General features: G+C 42.3%; 2 protein-coding genes across 2 annotated transcripts in view; both read left to right on the plus strand.

Moving 5' to 3' along the window:
* Positions 1–2,191: 2,191 nt before the first annotated feature.
* LOC138600641 (doublesex- and mab-3-related transcription factor A1-like) lies at positions 2,192–3,851 on the plus strand. The gene is made up of 2 exons (XM_069672105.1): positions 2,192–2,731; positions 2,953–3,851. The coding sequence occupies exons 1-2, from the start codon at positions 2,275–2,277 to the stop codon at positions 3,687–3,689; spliced, it is 1,194 nt and encodes a 397-aa protein (XP_069528206.1). The 5' UTR covers positions 2,192–2,274; the 3' UTR covers positions 3,690–3,851.
* Positions 3,852–4,860: 1,009 nt separating this feature from the next.
* LOC138600834 (glucosidase 2 subunit beta-like) overlaps positions 4,861–13,633 on the plus strand; it is a 165,808-nt gene continuing 157,035 nt past the window's right edge. The window contains exons 1-5 of the mRNA XM_069672353.1: positions 4,861–4,942; positions 5,345–5,461; positions 8,210–8,305; positions 10,771–10,828; positions 11,675–11,792. Coding sequence (XP_069528454.1) covers positions 4,861–4,942; positions 5,345–5,461; positions 8,210–8,305; positions 10,771–10,828; positions 11,675–11,792 — 471 coding nt within the window. The remainder of the gene's footprint in view (positions 4,943–5,344; positions 5,462–8,209; positions 8,306–10,770; positions 10,829–11,674; positions 11,793–13,633) is intronic.

The raw sequence follows: 13,633 nt of genomic DNA on the forward strand, positions 1-13,633 counted from the left end.
ACTATCTATCGCCGAATGAGGTAACACAATGGTGATTGAGCCTATGGCCCACTGATGAAAGCAAACAAATGATGAACAAACAAAGAAAAGATCGATGACTACAGATACATCTTCAAAAATAATTCAAAGTTCAAAGAAAAAGAAACAAATTCGGCGCTCAGATGAAGGCAAACAGTCTAAAAAGGAAAAGGAAAATCAAGAGTTACGACCGGAGCCAACTATAGGCGAAACTGTCTGGATATCTGGGAAGTGTGCACCCGCAATTACCGTTTATCACCATAGTTGTCGCCAAAGAGAACAAGACTGAGATCTTCGAGATTACCACTTTAAATATTCTTTACAATCCAATCATTGAAAAAAGCAACATGGCAGCTGTTCAACTGTTTACAGCAAGTGTTAGCCTCGTCCTTGGGCCCAGTCTTAACAGCTAGCGTTGCTTACTGACAGCTGCAGACGTTGGGCGTCAATCTGATTGTCTTTTTGCATCTTTAGTTCGGGCTTTTAATGATCTGTTTTTGGCGGGAGGTGTTAAGCATTGGCAAGGGACTAACAATTAAGAACCATCATTTAGCATTGCATTCCTAGCTTTCAAAACCGATAGGTGCATCTCAGCTAACGTTGCATGTGTATGCTAAATGCTAACTATGATATAACAACGCATTTTGTAACTCACCATTCAGTTACCGGTTTAAACTGATGTTATCAGATGGCAGGGCTTCTGCTTCCTCCTATGATACTGTCTTGGACCTCACAAACATAATGTTTAGGGCTGCACTGCGCTAATTGGGTCAGACAGATGTCAATCAAAATGTGATTAGCCACGCCTCCACAGTCTTTGGAAAGGGTCTAAACGGCAAAATGAGCTGTTATTGAACTTTTCTAAAAGTTATGCAAAATTATTTTTACTCTGATTTTTTTTTTGGTGATGCTTAATGAGACTTTAAACTCTGTTATCATTTATGCATTTTTACTATTTGTTTCAAGCAGAAATTTCCAAAGGTTTAAAGGCTAAAGGAGTGAGCATCCTTTCAAAGAAGAGGTAAAAAAAAAAGTAGAATCTGTCACTCATAAGTTGTGCTTTCAAAAAGTCCTCTCTTATCAGCAAGTTGCAACCCGTACCAGCCTGCACTTGTGGTAAATAGCTATATTAATAACTGATAATAGCTACATCTGCATCAAATGATTGTGTATTATACTGTATGCAATTTCCCCGGCCTGTGCTGGAGCAGCCCTTGCTCATGAGATGTCCTTCTGGGAATCATTATCTCGATAAAAAAAAACCCACGAGGGGTTTGAGTGCTTCTGTGCACTGCCTCTTTAACCCACATCCATTATTCAGAGACAATCTGGTGGAGTCAGAACTACAGGGAGCACAGAGAAGCCACTGATGTCTCACTCTTATATTAAAAGATTAGGACACGTCTTGGTTGCTATTTTATGACATGTTTGACAAGTTTGCACTGATGCAAATGCGTATGTGCACATGCCCGAGTGACAGTGTGATGTGTTTCCCTGGGTGACTGCCACATTAATCTGCTTTCCGTGTAATAACAGTAAGACAATCTGCTGCCTGTAACTGGACCCTGTTTGAATGCCGAGAAATGAATGAAACATGTGACAAGGTGTGATTAGTTATCCGCCAATCTAGCCGTGTGTTTGTTGGCAGATGGGTCTTTTGTCGGGGTAATTCGTTCGACAGAATAACCAGGTAGATAATTACCTGTTGCTTTTGTGGCTGTTAGGGCCATTGTTGTGTTAAAAACATCCTCATGGTGAATATTCATTGCTCGGTAGGGAGGTCATTGTATCAGACTGACCTGAGGCAACATGTTTTTCATACTGTTTAATGCTTAATTCAACAATATCCACTGTTTTGGCTGCTGGTGGCGCAATTAAAAGTGCATCTTAAATCAGCCAAAAAACAAATGTAGTTTTGAATGTAATTTCCCTCCAATCTCCATTTTTAAACAGAAATTAAAGTCTGCTCTTGGAGGCACTACTTTTTCTCAAACTACAGCTGCATGTCGGCTCAGTTGCATCAGATTAGACCACTATTCACCCGGGATGCAAATAAACATGATAGGGTATTAAGAGGCTGGAGCGGAAAGGGGTGTGCCAAGGGTGTTGTGTTTCATGTCAAACCACCTGGAGAGGAGACACTTAAGGCGCGAGGGTTCAGGGTTCCAGCGTCAGTGCATAGAAACACACAGAGAAGGCCACATCCCTTAAATTACTACGCTTAAGAAGCTGTACAGGACAACTTTTTTTTTGGCAATGGACAGCAGGATTAGACCGCTCGGCCTGCCCGGGCACCCCGCCACTCAGCTCGGAGGCTTGCAGGTGCCGCCGTCCCTCCTGCGCCCCCCGCCCCTCTTCCTTCGTGCGTGCAACCCCGCGCTGGAGAGGGGATACCCACGCACCCCAAAGTGCGCAAGATGCAGAAACCACGGCGTAGTATCCGCGCTGAAAGGCCACAAGCGCTTCTGCCGGTGGAGAGACTGCGTGTGCGCAAAGTGCACCCTGATAGCGGAGAGGCAGCGCGTGATGGCGGCGCAGGTGGCGCTGAGGAGGCAGCAGGCGCAGGAGGAGAGCGAGGCCCGGGAGCTCCGGCTCTTGTACCCCGGCTCGGAGGCTCAGGGATCACCCGTAGGCCACGGGGTGCCAACTACAACCAGCAGCACTCCAACAGCGCCCAGTTTTGATGTTTTTGGAGCAGAGAACCAAAAAGAAGGTAAGTTAACGAACTATTAATGATTTAGAGATATTTTTTTATCACCCGTCTGAAAAAAGGGAACGTTATCATAAATTCATAGTTAAATGTTATTAAATTAGAGTTGTATATATATTTTACCAATGCGTTCCGTTTGACGCATTTTACGCACAGCTTGGATGCAGAGAGAGCCATGCGTAAAAATGATTTTAACCATTTGTTTTTATTTTTTCTATTTTCAGATGACAAATTGAGCAAGTACAACTTCTATAGCGGATTCATGGGTCGACCCCTCTTTGCCCCCCACACCTCACGCCTCCCCTCCCCAAACGACAAGAAGGATTTGTCTCCAAACAGAGACAACGAAGACAGCGCGAGTCCATCCCCGGTGTTTGACCACGCAGAGAGTCCACAGAGGTCGCTTTCCTCCTCGGATCCAGAGTCAGGCAGTGAGTCAGAGAAACCCAGAGACTACCCGAGCCTGGACCGGGACCCCACTGAAATCATGGCCAAGATTTTCCCCCACCAGAAGCGGGACACCCTGGAGAATATGGTGAGAACATGCAAAGGGGACATAGTCAGGTCCATTGAGCTGGTCCTGAGCTCCAAAGAGAATAAAACAGACTCCAATGTGCACAGGCCTTCTGTTGGGTTTCCTGGAGCGTTCAGTGCTCTGGGGAACAAGTCCGCCTTCTCTCCGCTGCACATGCCACCCACGGCCGCCGGCGGAGACGGTCTGTACGGGCTCGGACCTCGCCTGGGCGTCAGCCCCCTGCGGATGGCCTATTCCGCTCCAAACGGTGCCATGGCAGGTTTTATGTCACCATACATGACATCCGGACTGATGCCAGTGTTCCCACTGCGTCCACCTTTGGACTCATATTCATTCCCGGGCATGATCCGAGACCTTGCTTACCTCCAGAGCAAGGAGTCACTGTGCAGCACAGGTCTTGACTCACGACTGAACACTGAAAAATAGAACTGTGAATATTATTGTTTACTTACCTGTAAAAGTGCCTCGAATCCAGTTTAAGTTCTGTTTAAAATAACTGCGTTCACATGAATTTCTTTAATTACTTGACTTTTTTTATACTGTACATGTTGTAAAGAGTGTTTATTATTAATAAAGCTATCAAAAGTTGCTCTTGCTTTCGTAATTACTTTTAAATAAAATATGTGACAAATTATATTCTTCTAATATCACCATGTAGTGAACGAGTAGAATGCATATGGTCATTTTGGTGTTGCATTTATATTACAATGAATTAGTCAGACGTTATTTCCAACAGTGAGTCCAGTACTAAACAGAAAAACGAAATATTCTAACAGCGTGCTGATATTCGGTATAACAGCACGACCTCTGGTGTGATATTGCTTACTACAACATCTCTACAAGCAGCAGTAAAAAACAATAAGCAACTACATATTAATATTAGTTGTTTATTTAATCATTCATTTGGCTCCGTAAACACACATAGTTCCGCAGCTTGACTGGAACTGGACTGTTGCCAAGCAACACATACATATTTTCCTGCCCTCTTACACTATGTGTATGTCTACAAGTTACCACAGGCTGGGCAACCAGCGAAAAAAAGAGTCAGTGACAGTTGCTATGGTTGCATGTGTGATTCAAAGTTACCAAGTGGTCAATCAAGATGATGACCGTCTGCTGTTAATTAACCGTAATGTTAATTAACAGTATCAGAACACCTGAGGCGAAGTGATAAACATTCGAGCAAGAATTCAGATATTACTTGCTCGGAACGTACGGTATAATAAAGTAAATGCACTTCTTACAAACTACAAAGCGTTAAATATATGTATCTTGAATTATAAAGAAAGTAAACGAGCCTAATATGCCCGTTTTCTATTTAAAAATAAGGTCGATTGACTCTTTAAGAAGAATAGGAACAAGTTTATTCCTTTCTCTGCCTCAGAAGCCATTCTCACTCATGATTGGTCAAAAGAAGCAAACGTGGCTCAAATACGAACCAATAGACAGCCTCAGACGCGTCACGTGACCGCATGTTTCAGGAAGTAGGGACATGGCCAATTTAAATGTTGGACGCCGTATCATGAGTTTGAAACAGCTTTGAGCGGGGTTTCTATGTGAGTCAGGGGGGAGAGAGTTTACAATTCTGCCCTCTGAGATGCGTTTCCACATTATTATCGTCGCTGTCTTTTGGTGTGGTTTCGTAGACTCACGGAAAATAAGAGGAATATCTTCGTCCTGTAAGTTCGCTGTCCTCTTCCAGCTAGCTTAAGGCTAAGCAGCTATCACTGTAGTTGTGAATAACACTGCATGGTGTTAAGTGCTGTGACTTCCACAGCTAATCACATTCAACACATACAACACGTTTAAAGTCCTCATGTGGTTGTCATCCCTACATATAGTTTGGAACTGCTGTAAACAACAATTAAAGTTTGTTCATGATGGTAACAATAATACCATACCTATAACTATTAACAGTTCAACAGTATTCTCCTCAGACTATAGCCTTAAACACCAAGCTTTTATTCTGAAATACATGTTATGCAAGCATATTGTTCTACTCATCCTTTTGGGTTAATTTTCTAGCTGCAGTTCAAGGTCAAAAGCCTGAATCACAGTCTAATGTGTTTATTCTGCCACAGATAAGCGGTTCTACAGAGAGAAAAAGTCCTTCCTGTGCATTGATGGGTCGAAAATGATCCCCTTTGAGCAGGTGAACGATGACTACTGCGACTGTGAAGATGGCTCTGATGAACCAGGTAAAAAAGCAAAAGCATGGGCAAGTGGGTGTGTGTTTACCAAAGTCAGTGAACTGTGAGTCAACACTGACCTGTGCACTGTTAATTATTACAGACAAAATCTCTATTTGCAGGAAAATGTTATTTGACTTGACCTACAGCATGCTATTCAAACTCTTAGTGCAGCCAGACAATTACTGTTTGCTCACAAGAGGCTAGGCCATGAGTGCATGTAGTTATTAAATGAATTTTATTGATCTATCATGCCCTATCACAGCCTCTGTTATAAAACATATAAAGCCGAACAAACATTTGTCATCCTCAACATTTCCATCATCAACAAAGGTTCTCTTTCTGACCATCATCATCATTACTTTGGGAATCAGATGACCTAATAAGTGCTGCTGATGCTGATCAGTGGGGATTTGTTCATTAAGTAGTGTGCTTAACAGGAAATAACTTACTGAACTTACTCACAATTTCTCCACAATAGAACAAGTGCATTGTGTGTGATCTGAACATGTGCATGATAAGGGTTTACTTGAGAAGATCCTGTGCTTTTTAAACACTTTGTGTTTATAGATATATTTTGTAACAGCTATATGGCAGCTAAAGTACATAATTTGGCTCCCCTGCTGTTATACGATTTGCTCTGCTGCTGCTGTCTGCAACATAAGTAAAAGCACCATAATATACTTCTTTTCTAAGTAATACAGACAAAACAAGGGAAGTGAATGAATCTAAATTGGGCATGTTGGTAATATTATCCACCCACACCAAGATTTCAGACTGATTGATGCCACATATTGGCAAAGGATGCAGCCAGCCGAGGATAGAAAGTCCTATACTGCAGTTTTTTAAGTTGTAATTCAAGACACTATATTTAAAGCAGATGTGAGGGACTTAAAGTTTGTGTCAGTTTTGGTGGTGTTATCCTTTCCTTTACATGCATGTGTAAAAATCTGTAAAGAAAAAATCTACCCAACTTCCTTTTTAGATAGATAGATACTTTATTAATCCTTAATCACAGTCAAGACACCACATTTAACACTAAACATTAAAACATTTGGCAATGTAAAAACTACACCAAACTAAACCTAAACCTAAACCAAACTAAAATTGACAAATGAGACAGTAACTGCCTAACATACTACTGACTGTGTAGACTGTGAATACATTAGTTTGAATACAGCAAGATGGCAACGTTTACAGGCTTAAAGAATAACCGTATAGAAATAGGGAATCTTTTCGCTGATGGTCTGGTTTGATTTGTAGGTCAGGGAGAGGCAACAGAATAAGATCTAGTCTGTTTTATAACCAGTTTTAAACTCCTCACAGTTCTTTAACATATGCAGTGCAATTATACTTTAAAGAGCAGCTCCAGTCATGTTTAAAGACATATAAAATGCTCTGTTTGAAATGATAAATTATGTCTGATATGTTTTTTTCTGCAAAATACACTGAACAAAAATATAAACGCAACACTTTTGTTTTTGCTCCCATTTTTCATGAGCTGAACTCAAAGATCTAAGACTTTTTCTGTGTTCACAAAAGGCCTATTTCTCTCAAATATTGTTCACAAATTTGTCTAAATCTGTGTTAGTGAGCACTTGTCGTTTGCCGAGATAATCCATCCACCTCACAGGTGTGGCATATCAAGATGCTGATTAGACAGCATGATTATTGCACAGGTGTGCCTTAGGCTGGCCACAATAATAGGCCACTCTAAAATATGCAGTTTTACTGTATTGGGGGGGTCTGGGGGGGTCAGAAAACCAGTCAGTATCTGGTGCTCACTAACAGTGTACATTTAATTACCTTGTAAAAATCCTCCCAAGGCATCTCCTCCTTCTCCCTCATTAGAAACTCCTGAATCTGCATAGTCCCCGCCCACTATGCACATTTCCAACCGGAAACAAAACACGTCTCTGCCATCGTTTAGTTGTTAAGTTGGGTTTATTTATCTCGAACAATCAACCACATTAAATTACATAATAAACCCAAACAGTTAAATCTTACAGTCAGTATAAACAAAAAAAAGACACAACAAAAGAGTTTGAGAAGCAGCAGAAAGAAGCAGATGCTTATCTAATCCTGCCCCTTCCTCGCAATATCATACAGAAAAAACTTTTATCAACCTAAATGTTTAGTGGCGACTTGTTGAAACTCAGCTAGCTTGAAATGTAGTAATTAGTAGTAGTAACTTTAACGTTAGTAGTCAGTTTTGAGTTTGCAAAAATTCCGATGACAGTTACGACTGGCATCGAAGTGGTTGCCATAGGTTACACATAATGATATGCATAGCATCACCCCGTACATTATTGTTTTGGCTCTTTAGGTTTGTGACGTCTCAAACCTGCCAATCTGAAAATGTGTTGTTCAGCCTGTCCTTGGTACACTGCAGTTTAAAAGCAGACAGGCCCAGCCATGGAGATGACTGCTGATGTCTTGTAGCACATGAAAAACACATGGAGATGTTTACAAGGTTAAACACTGGATTTTCACTGGAGGGTTGTTTTTTTTCAAAGAAAATACAAAATACAGTTTATCACATCCCAAAATCATAAAACAGGATTGTCAAACCAAGGTTAAAACTTCTTTATGTCTGCAAAATGCTGCCACTAACAGAAGGTTTGAGTCACACTTATACTAGAGTGGACAAAACTTGTAAAACAACAAAAAGAAACAAAGCAGAACTTCAACGTCATCTGTAAAAGTGCCTTTTAGTTCATCCTGCAGTGCTGACCTTTCGCTTCTGCCCCCATGTAGGAACCTCCGCCTGTCCCCGTGGCCGATTCTACTGCACCAATCTGGGTTTCCGCCCACACTACATCCCATCATCGCGAGTCAATGACGGCATCTGTGGTAAGGCTGTTTGTATTTGATTATACTGGGTGAAATGATATTCTCCTCTTCAGACTGAGAGGTGACTTTAATAAACCTTACTGGAAGTGAGGCGATGGATCAACAATGTTTTTCACTGTGTCTTATTTGTTTGACATAGCAGGGCAGGGTTTGCTACTGAATGTGCTCTAATATCCTGCAACGTATTGATACAGCGCTGTGAGGTTGTAATCTAAATAGTCCACGTCCCTTTTTTTTTACCAGGTTAGAAGTTGTTTGCTTTCCCTGTTTGTGTGTTCCTCAAACAAGGACACAAATTCATATTTTACAGGATGCCAGGAAGCTGACATGTTGGTGTACAAACTGTCACTCCTTTAGAAGTACAAACAAACAGACGAAGTAGACGCAGCAAACAAAACACGGCTCTCCAACACACACACACACGCCGATGTGAACTCTCCTCGCACAGTTTTCCCTGAAAAACATCCTGTCCTATTTCTCAAGGCTGCTCTCCGTTCTTTCTTGTAAAAAAAATATGCCGCTCTCGACGCCTAATCATGTTTTTCAGCCGCTCTTCCTCGTCCACTTTTTGTTCTCCGCTTGCTCTGCACTTTTGGTAAAATCAATACGTTCCGTCGTCGACATCTCCTCTCTGTCACTTTCAGCAGGCGGAGACGGCATGTAACATTCCTCAAAGCCTCCTTCTGCCTGTCCTCCCTCCTTTATTCCACTCCCACCTGTCTTCCCACACCTTCCCTGCCTTGAATGGCGCCCGCTCTAATAGCTAACACATCCTCTTCTACCGGGGTTGTTGAGAGATTTTCATTGGCCTCCTTCTGGCTCTACTTGCAGCCGTTACCAATGGGGTTCTTGATAATCAGAAGCATCACACTGTGCCCTCTCTCCGGGGTGAAACATCTGAGCAAAAGTCTGATCTGAGCACTTAAAAAAGCACCATGCAGCTGAGCTTATGAGTGGTTGATCTCAAGAGACCCTCTTCAGAGAGATAACAGAGAGGGAGATGTGATGCCCCCGACAAAAACTTCACTGAAGAAAGAAAGAAAAGTGACCGGCTAGATCAGTCAACAATGACTGCACTTTAGAGAATATGGTCAATAAGTGGACGTTGTTTGGGGCCTGTCAATCACAGGTAGCCCTGCCCTGAGGCACACCCTGCTTTAACGCACATTTAGTGCAAAAGGGGATCATCATTTTCTAAATGAGCGTCATGCTGCGACGAAGAAGACTTGAAACAAGCGATTGAGACCATTAGCTAATTTCAAAAATGCTTGCTGAGGTAATAAATCATCTGAAAAGTGAAGTATATACAAAAGTGCAGTGCAGTTGCCCCCTGCTGGCCATTAGAAAGACTGCAGGTTTAAAGCTCTTGTGCATTACTCCTATATTCCACAGGATCCGTTTCCGCCGCAACCTCCAGAGTTGATCGTGCCCACTCTGGTCAATGCTCGTGAGTCCACAGCACGCGCCGCGTCTCTCCGCTCTGCTCCGCTTAAAATACGCGCCGTATTTTTGACGGAGGCTGCTTCAAGCAGGCGTCAAGCTGAACAGAGCAGATCGTTTCAAACAGGAAGTCAGACACGAAAACAGCGCAGCAGAGCGTGTTGCTCTGTTTTAACATTGATGTCATCGCGTGATTGCATGTTCTCCTGCAATGTTGCGAATCTAGCTGTTTGGGCGCTGCGCTGCGGTTCAGAAACGCCTCCTGTGGGGTCATGGATCCTGTCGAATTCAGGCTTTAGCTTTGCTTTTGCATCCAAGAGGCTATGCCACTTCTCATACTCAGTGTATGAGTTGGAGCTAATACCAAAATTACACTCAGTTAAATATAAGGTTACAGCATGCAGCTAGTTAGCTTAGCACAAACCATGAAAGCAGAGGGAAACAGCTAGCAGTTTTTTTTTGCCCTAAGTAAAAGATATTTCAGAGCTTTAGTGATGCTCATTTAGATTTTGACAGAACCAGTTGTTAGTGCTGTTCCTGGTTCGAATCCCAGTTCGGCCTTTCTGAGTGGAGTTAGCATGTTCTCCCCGTGCATGCACGGGTTCCCTCCGGGTACTCTTGCTTCCTTCCACAGTCCAAAGAGGTACTTGATAGGTTCACCGGTGACTCTAAAATTGAAAGGTTGTCTGTCTCTTTGTGTCACCACTTTGATTGACTGCCGTTTAGTCCAGGGTGTAACCCTGCCTCTCGCCCAATGACAGCTGGGATAGGCTGCAGCCATCCTGCCACACTGAACAGGATAAGCGGTATAGATAGTGGATGGATACTCAGTTAACTACCACTTAGTCATCATTGCTCATTATGTGTTAGTATTGTTCTTCAATCTGTTTTATCTCTGTTAAAAACCTATTAATAGCTCACCTCATTTATTAAAAACATATGTCTCACCTCTCCTCGCTGATCATCTTCTTCTGTTCTCTCCTTCTATGTGCATTGGATCGCTTCCTCCCCGTGTCCCGTGCCAGATTGCTGCGATGCTTCGGATGAATACAACAGCCACGCTCGCTGCCAGAACACTTGCTGGTCAGTTGAATCAAAACTGAGATTCAATATTTATAAAATAACACATGCAGATTTTGTCTCCAAAATATGGCTGTGCACTCCCACACATGGATAAAGAAATAAATATTGAACAAGTCCCCAATTTTTGTTTGGAAATATATTAAAGAGCACATTTTGGGTTGTTATTAAAAATGCACAAGGTGTCTTTAACATATGGTTATGTATCATACACTTACTGCACTTACTGTATGTGATAGTGAGTCATTCTCTGTGCCACCAGGGGGCATGATGTCACTATGATTAAAAAGTTGGAGCAGTTCAGAACAGCTCTTGTAACGTATATGCTTCTATTTCTATTCATTCTGTAGATTGTGCTCCACATCTTGAGGTGTTTTCATGCAGATAATTTAGATTCTGCAGGATATAGATTACAATTTGCTCTGTGAATAGAAATCTTTACAAAACCGCGAGCTCCTGCCGCGTCAAATTTATCATCTTCACCTCAAAGCTCGACCATACGACGATGCTGAGATGTGTGTAAATGCAACTTCTAACACAGTAGCCCTCGTCTTTTGTTGTTATTCCATTCGCTGCACCCCCTCCCTAAAAAAACACACGTACAAGCCGAGTATATCTCATTATGTTTTCACAAGGTCCACACTCACATTGAGTTTGCCAGACTTCAAAAACAATTTAGTGCAGCCGCAGAGCATCAGCCCCCGTCTTATTTACTCTCCTATTCCTCCCATTTGGATTCCTGCTGCATTGTGGGCCCTTAAAAAAAATTGGATTGCACCATGTGAACGGCCGTAGCAGGGGTGGCCGATGTTTTTCTCCTGTAATGACTGGACTGTGCATCGTCTGCAGGAATCTGGGACAGCGAGAGCGAGCGTACGTGGAGGGCCAGATGAGGACCTTGGACGAGGGCTTGCAGCTCAAGCAGCAGCTGATTGAGGAGGGAGTGCTGCTCTGGAGGGAGAAACAGGTACACGGTTATTCTGCCGGAGTAACGGCTGCACTGTGGCGTGCGGCAGGAGCAGGAGAGAGAGTCATCGGGGTTTTCTTCTCAAAAGCCTGGTCCTCTTACTGTTGTGAGAAAAGTTTGTTTTCACTGCTTCTCAAACTAGTTTGACCTGCATGAAACATACACAAGGTTCATTAAGTGGTCTGTATACAGTCTGTGGGGGCTTATGGAGACATAGAAAGCGATTCGGATAAACATTTTTGTCCATCAGTGATAAACTCTGGACACTTTTACACTGGATAAAAACATAAAGCGGCCTGTAACACAGCAGAACAGCTTTAATTTTTAGTTGATGATCACGAAGACATTCTAATTTAAACACAAGCTAAGCTCCTACAAAGAAGCTGAGTAAGCTTCAGCTTGGAATTCAAGAGACTCTGATTTTCAAAATAAAACTGATTTATTCAGTGTTTTTAATTTCCTGTGACCACGTTTTTTGCACTGGCAGCGCCCACGACCTCAATTTCAGAGTGCTTCTCACCTGCGCTTACTGTTGCTAGGTTACGAAAGTTGTCTCGGGCACTTCCGCTTCCCTCTGTAGTGACCGTTAAGTCTGTTCTTTTGTTCTTGTCTTTTTGAGTTTATTTATTTTTCACAATTAACAAAACACACACAGGCATTTCAAACCGTTGTGATATCAACAAGTTGACATCAGTAATAATTAGGGCTGGGTTTAAAAAATAGATTTTTTCAATTCGAATTGATTCTCATTTGAGTGACTCAATATTGATTAATAAATCAAGAGATCGATCTTTAAAAATCTGTGTAAAAGCGTGTCTGATCACTCATGTTTCTGAGCGCTCCTGAAGGCAGCACAACTCAGTGCATCCCCCCAAAACACAGCAGTGAGGGAGACATGCCCGGACTTGTTTACTGCACCTACTACGAGACATCAGTGCACTGATGTTTATGTTACTCTCTATAAGCGTCGGCTTTGGCTGCAAGTGTATTTTTGGCATGTTGTTATACAGTATGCCTTTCCCCATAACTGTTAGTCTCATGTGGTTTTGTTCTTCACACTGTGAGATCTCATGGCCAAATCTCCCGCAAGTTGAACCCCAGTTCATTTAATCAAAACCATTAGCTAAGTCTGAAACTGGACAAAAAGTTCATAAGCTGTCTAATTCATAAAATGGTTAATATTGTGTTGACTGCTGTGTGTTGGTCATGTCAAATAAAAAGTACATGATGTAACTTCTTTGACGCGCCAAAAAAAGACGAACATTAAGTCTGTTTTAAATCACTGTATGCTTAATATTGTCTTTTATTTACAGAAATTTTACAAAGAAAACATAGAAAGATTGTAAAGGTGTCCTGGCATCAGCGGCAGCTCTACACCTGGAAATTGTACCCTCAAAAAATGAAAGGATTAGCGTCTCCTCCGCCATTGTGGTTGACAAAGTTGATCAGTGATGTGCGAGTAATGAGTCGGCTGTTTGAGACAGCTTTTTTTACCCACTCGGGAGTCACGAGTCAATCAATCAAATTTTATTTGTATCGCTCCAAAATCACAACCAAAGTTACCTCAAGACACTTTACAAAAAGAGCAGGTCGAGACCGTACTCTGTTATGTTGTTTAGAGAGAGACCCAACATGAATCACCATGAGCTGCCCTAGCAACACGTTGGCACAGTGGCAGAAAAACGTCCTTTTAACAGGCAGAAACCTTGAATCCTCATCTCCTCCAACCCGTCCACTGACTCACCCCTCCTACCCGCTACTAGCCACTTCAAACTTCAAATTTGAGGCAAGACCATCGATTAGCCGTGCCCTGTGAGAAAAAAACGCTGGTACTTGTTTCA

Source organism: Semicossyphus pulcher, unplaced genomic scaffold (genome assembly GCF_022749685.1).
Source record: "Semicossyphus pulcher isolate SPU_LCO1_2020_fin unplaced genomic scaffold, fSemPul1.0.p SCAF_21, whole genome shotgun sequence".
NCBI lineage: Eukaryota > Metazoa > Chordata > Actinopteri > Labriformes > Labridae > Semicossyphus > Semicossyphus pulcher.

What these genes read in the sequence shown, in the direction of transcription:
- LOC138600641 (XM_069672105.1), top strand. Translation starts at nt 2,275, where the DNA reads ATGGACAGCAGGATTAGACCGCTCGGCCTGCCCGGGCACCCCGCCACT. An exon ending in AGCAGAGAACCAAAAAGAAG is followed by an intron (nt 2,732 to 2,952) that starts GTAAGTTAACGA and finishes TTCTATTTTCAG; the next exon opens with ATGACAAATTGAGCAAGTAC.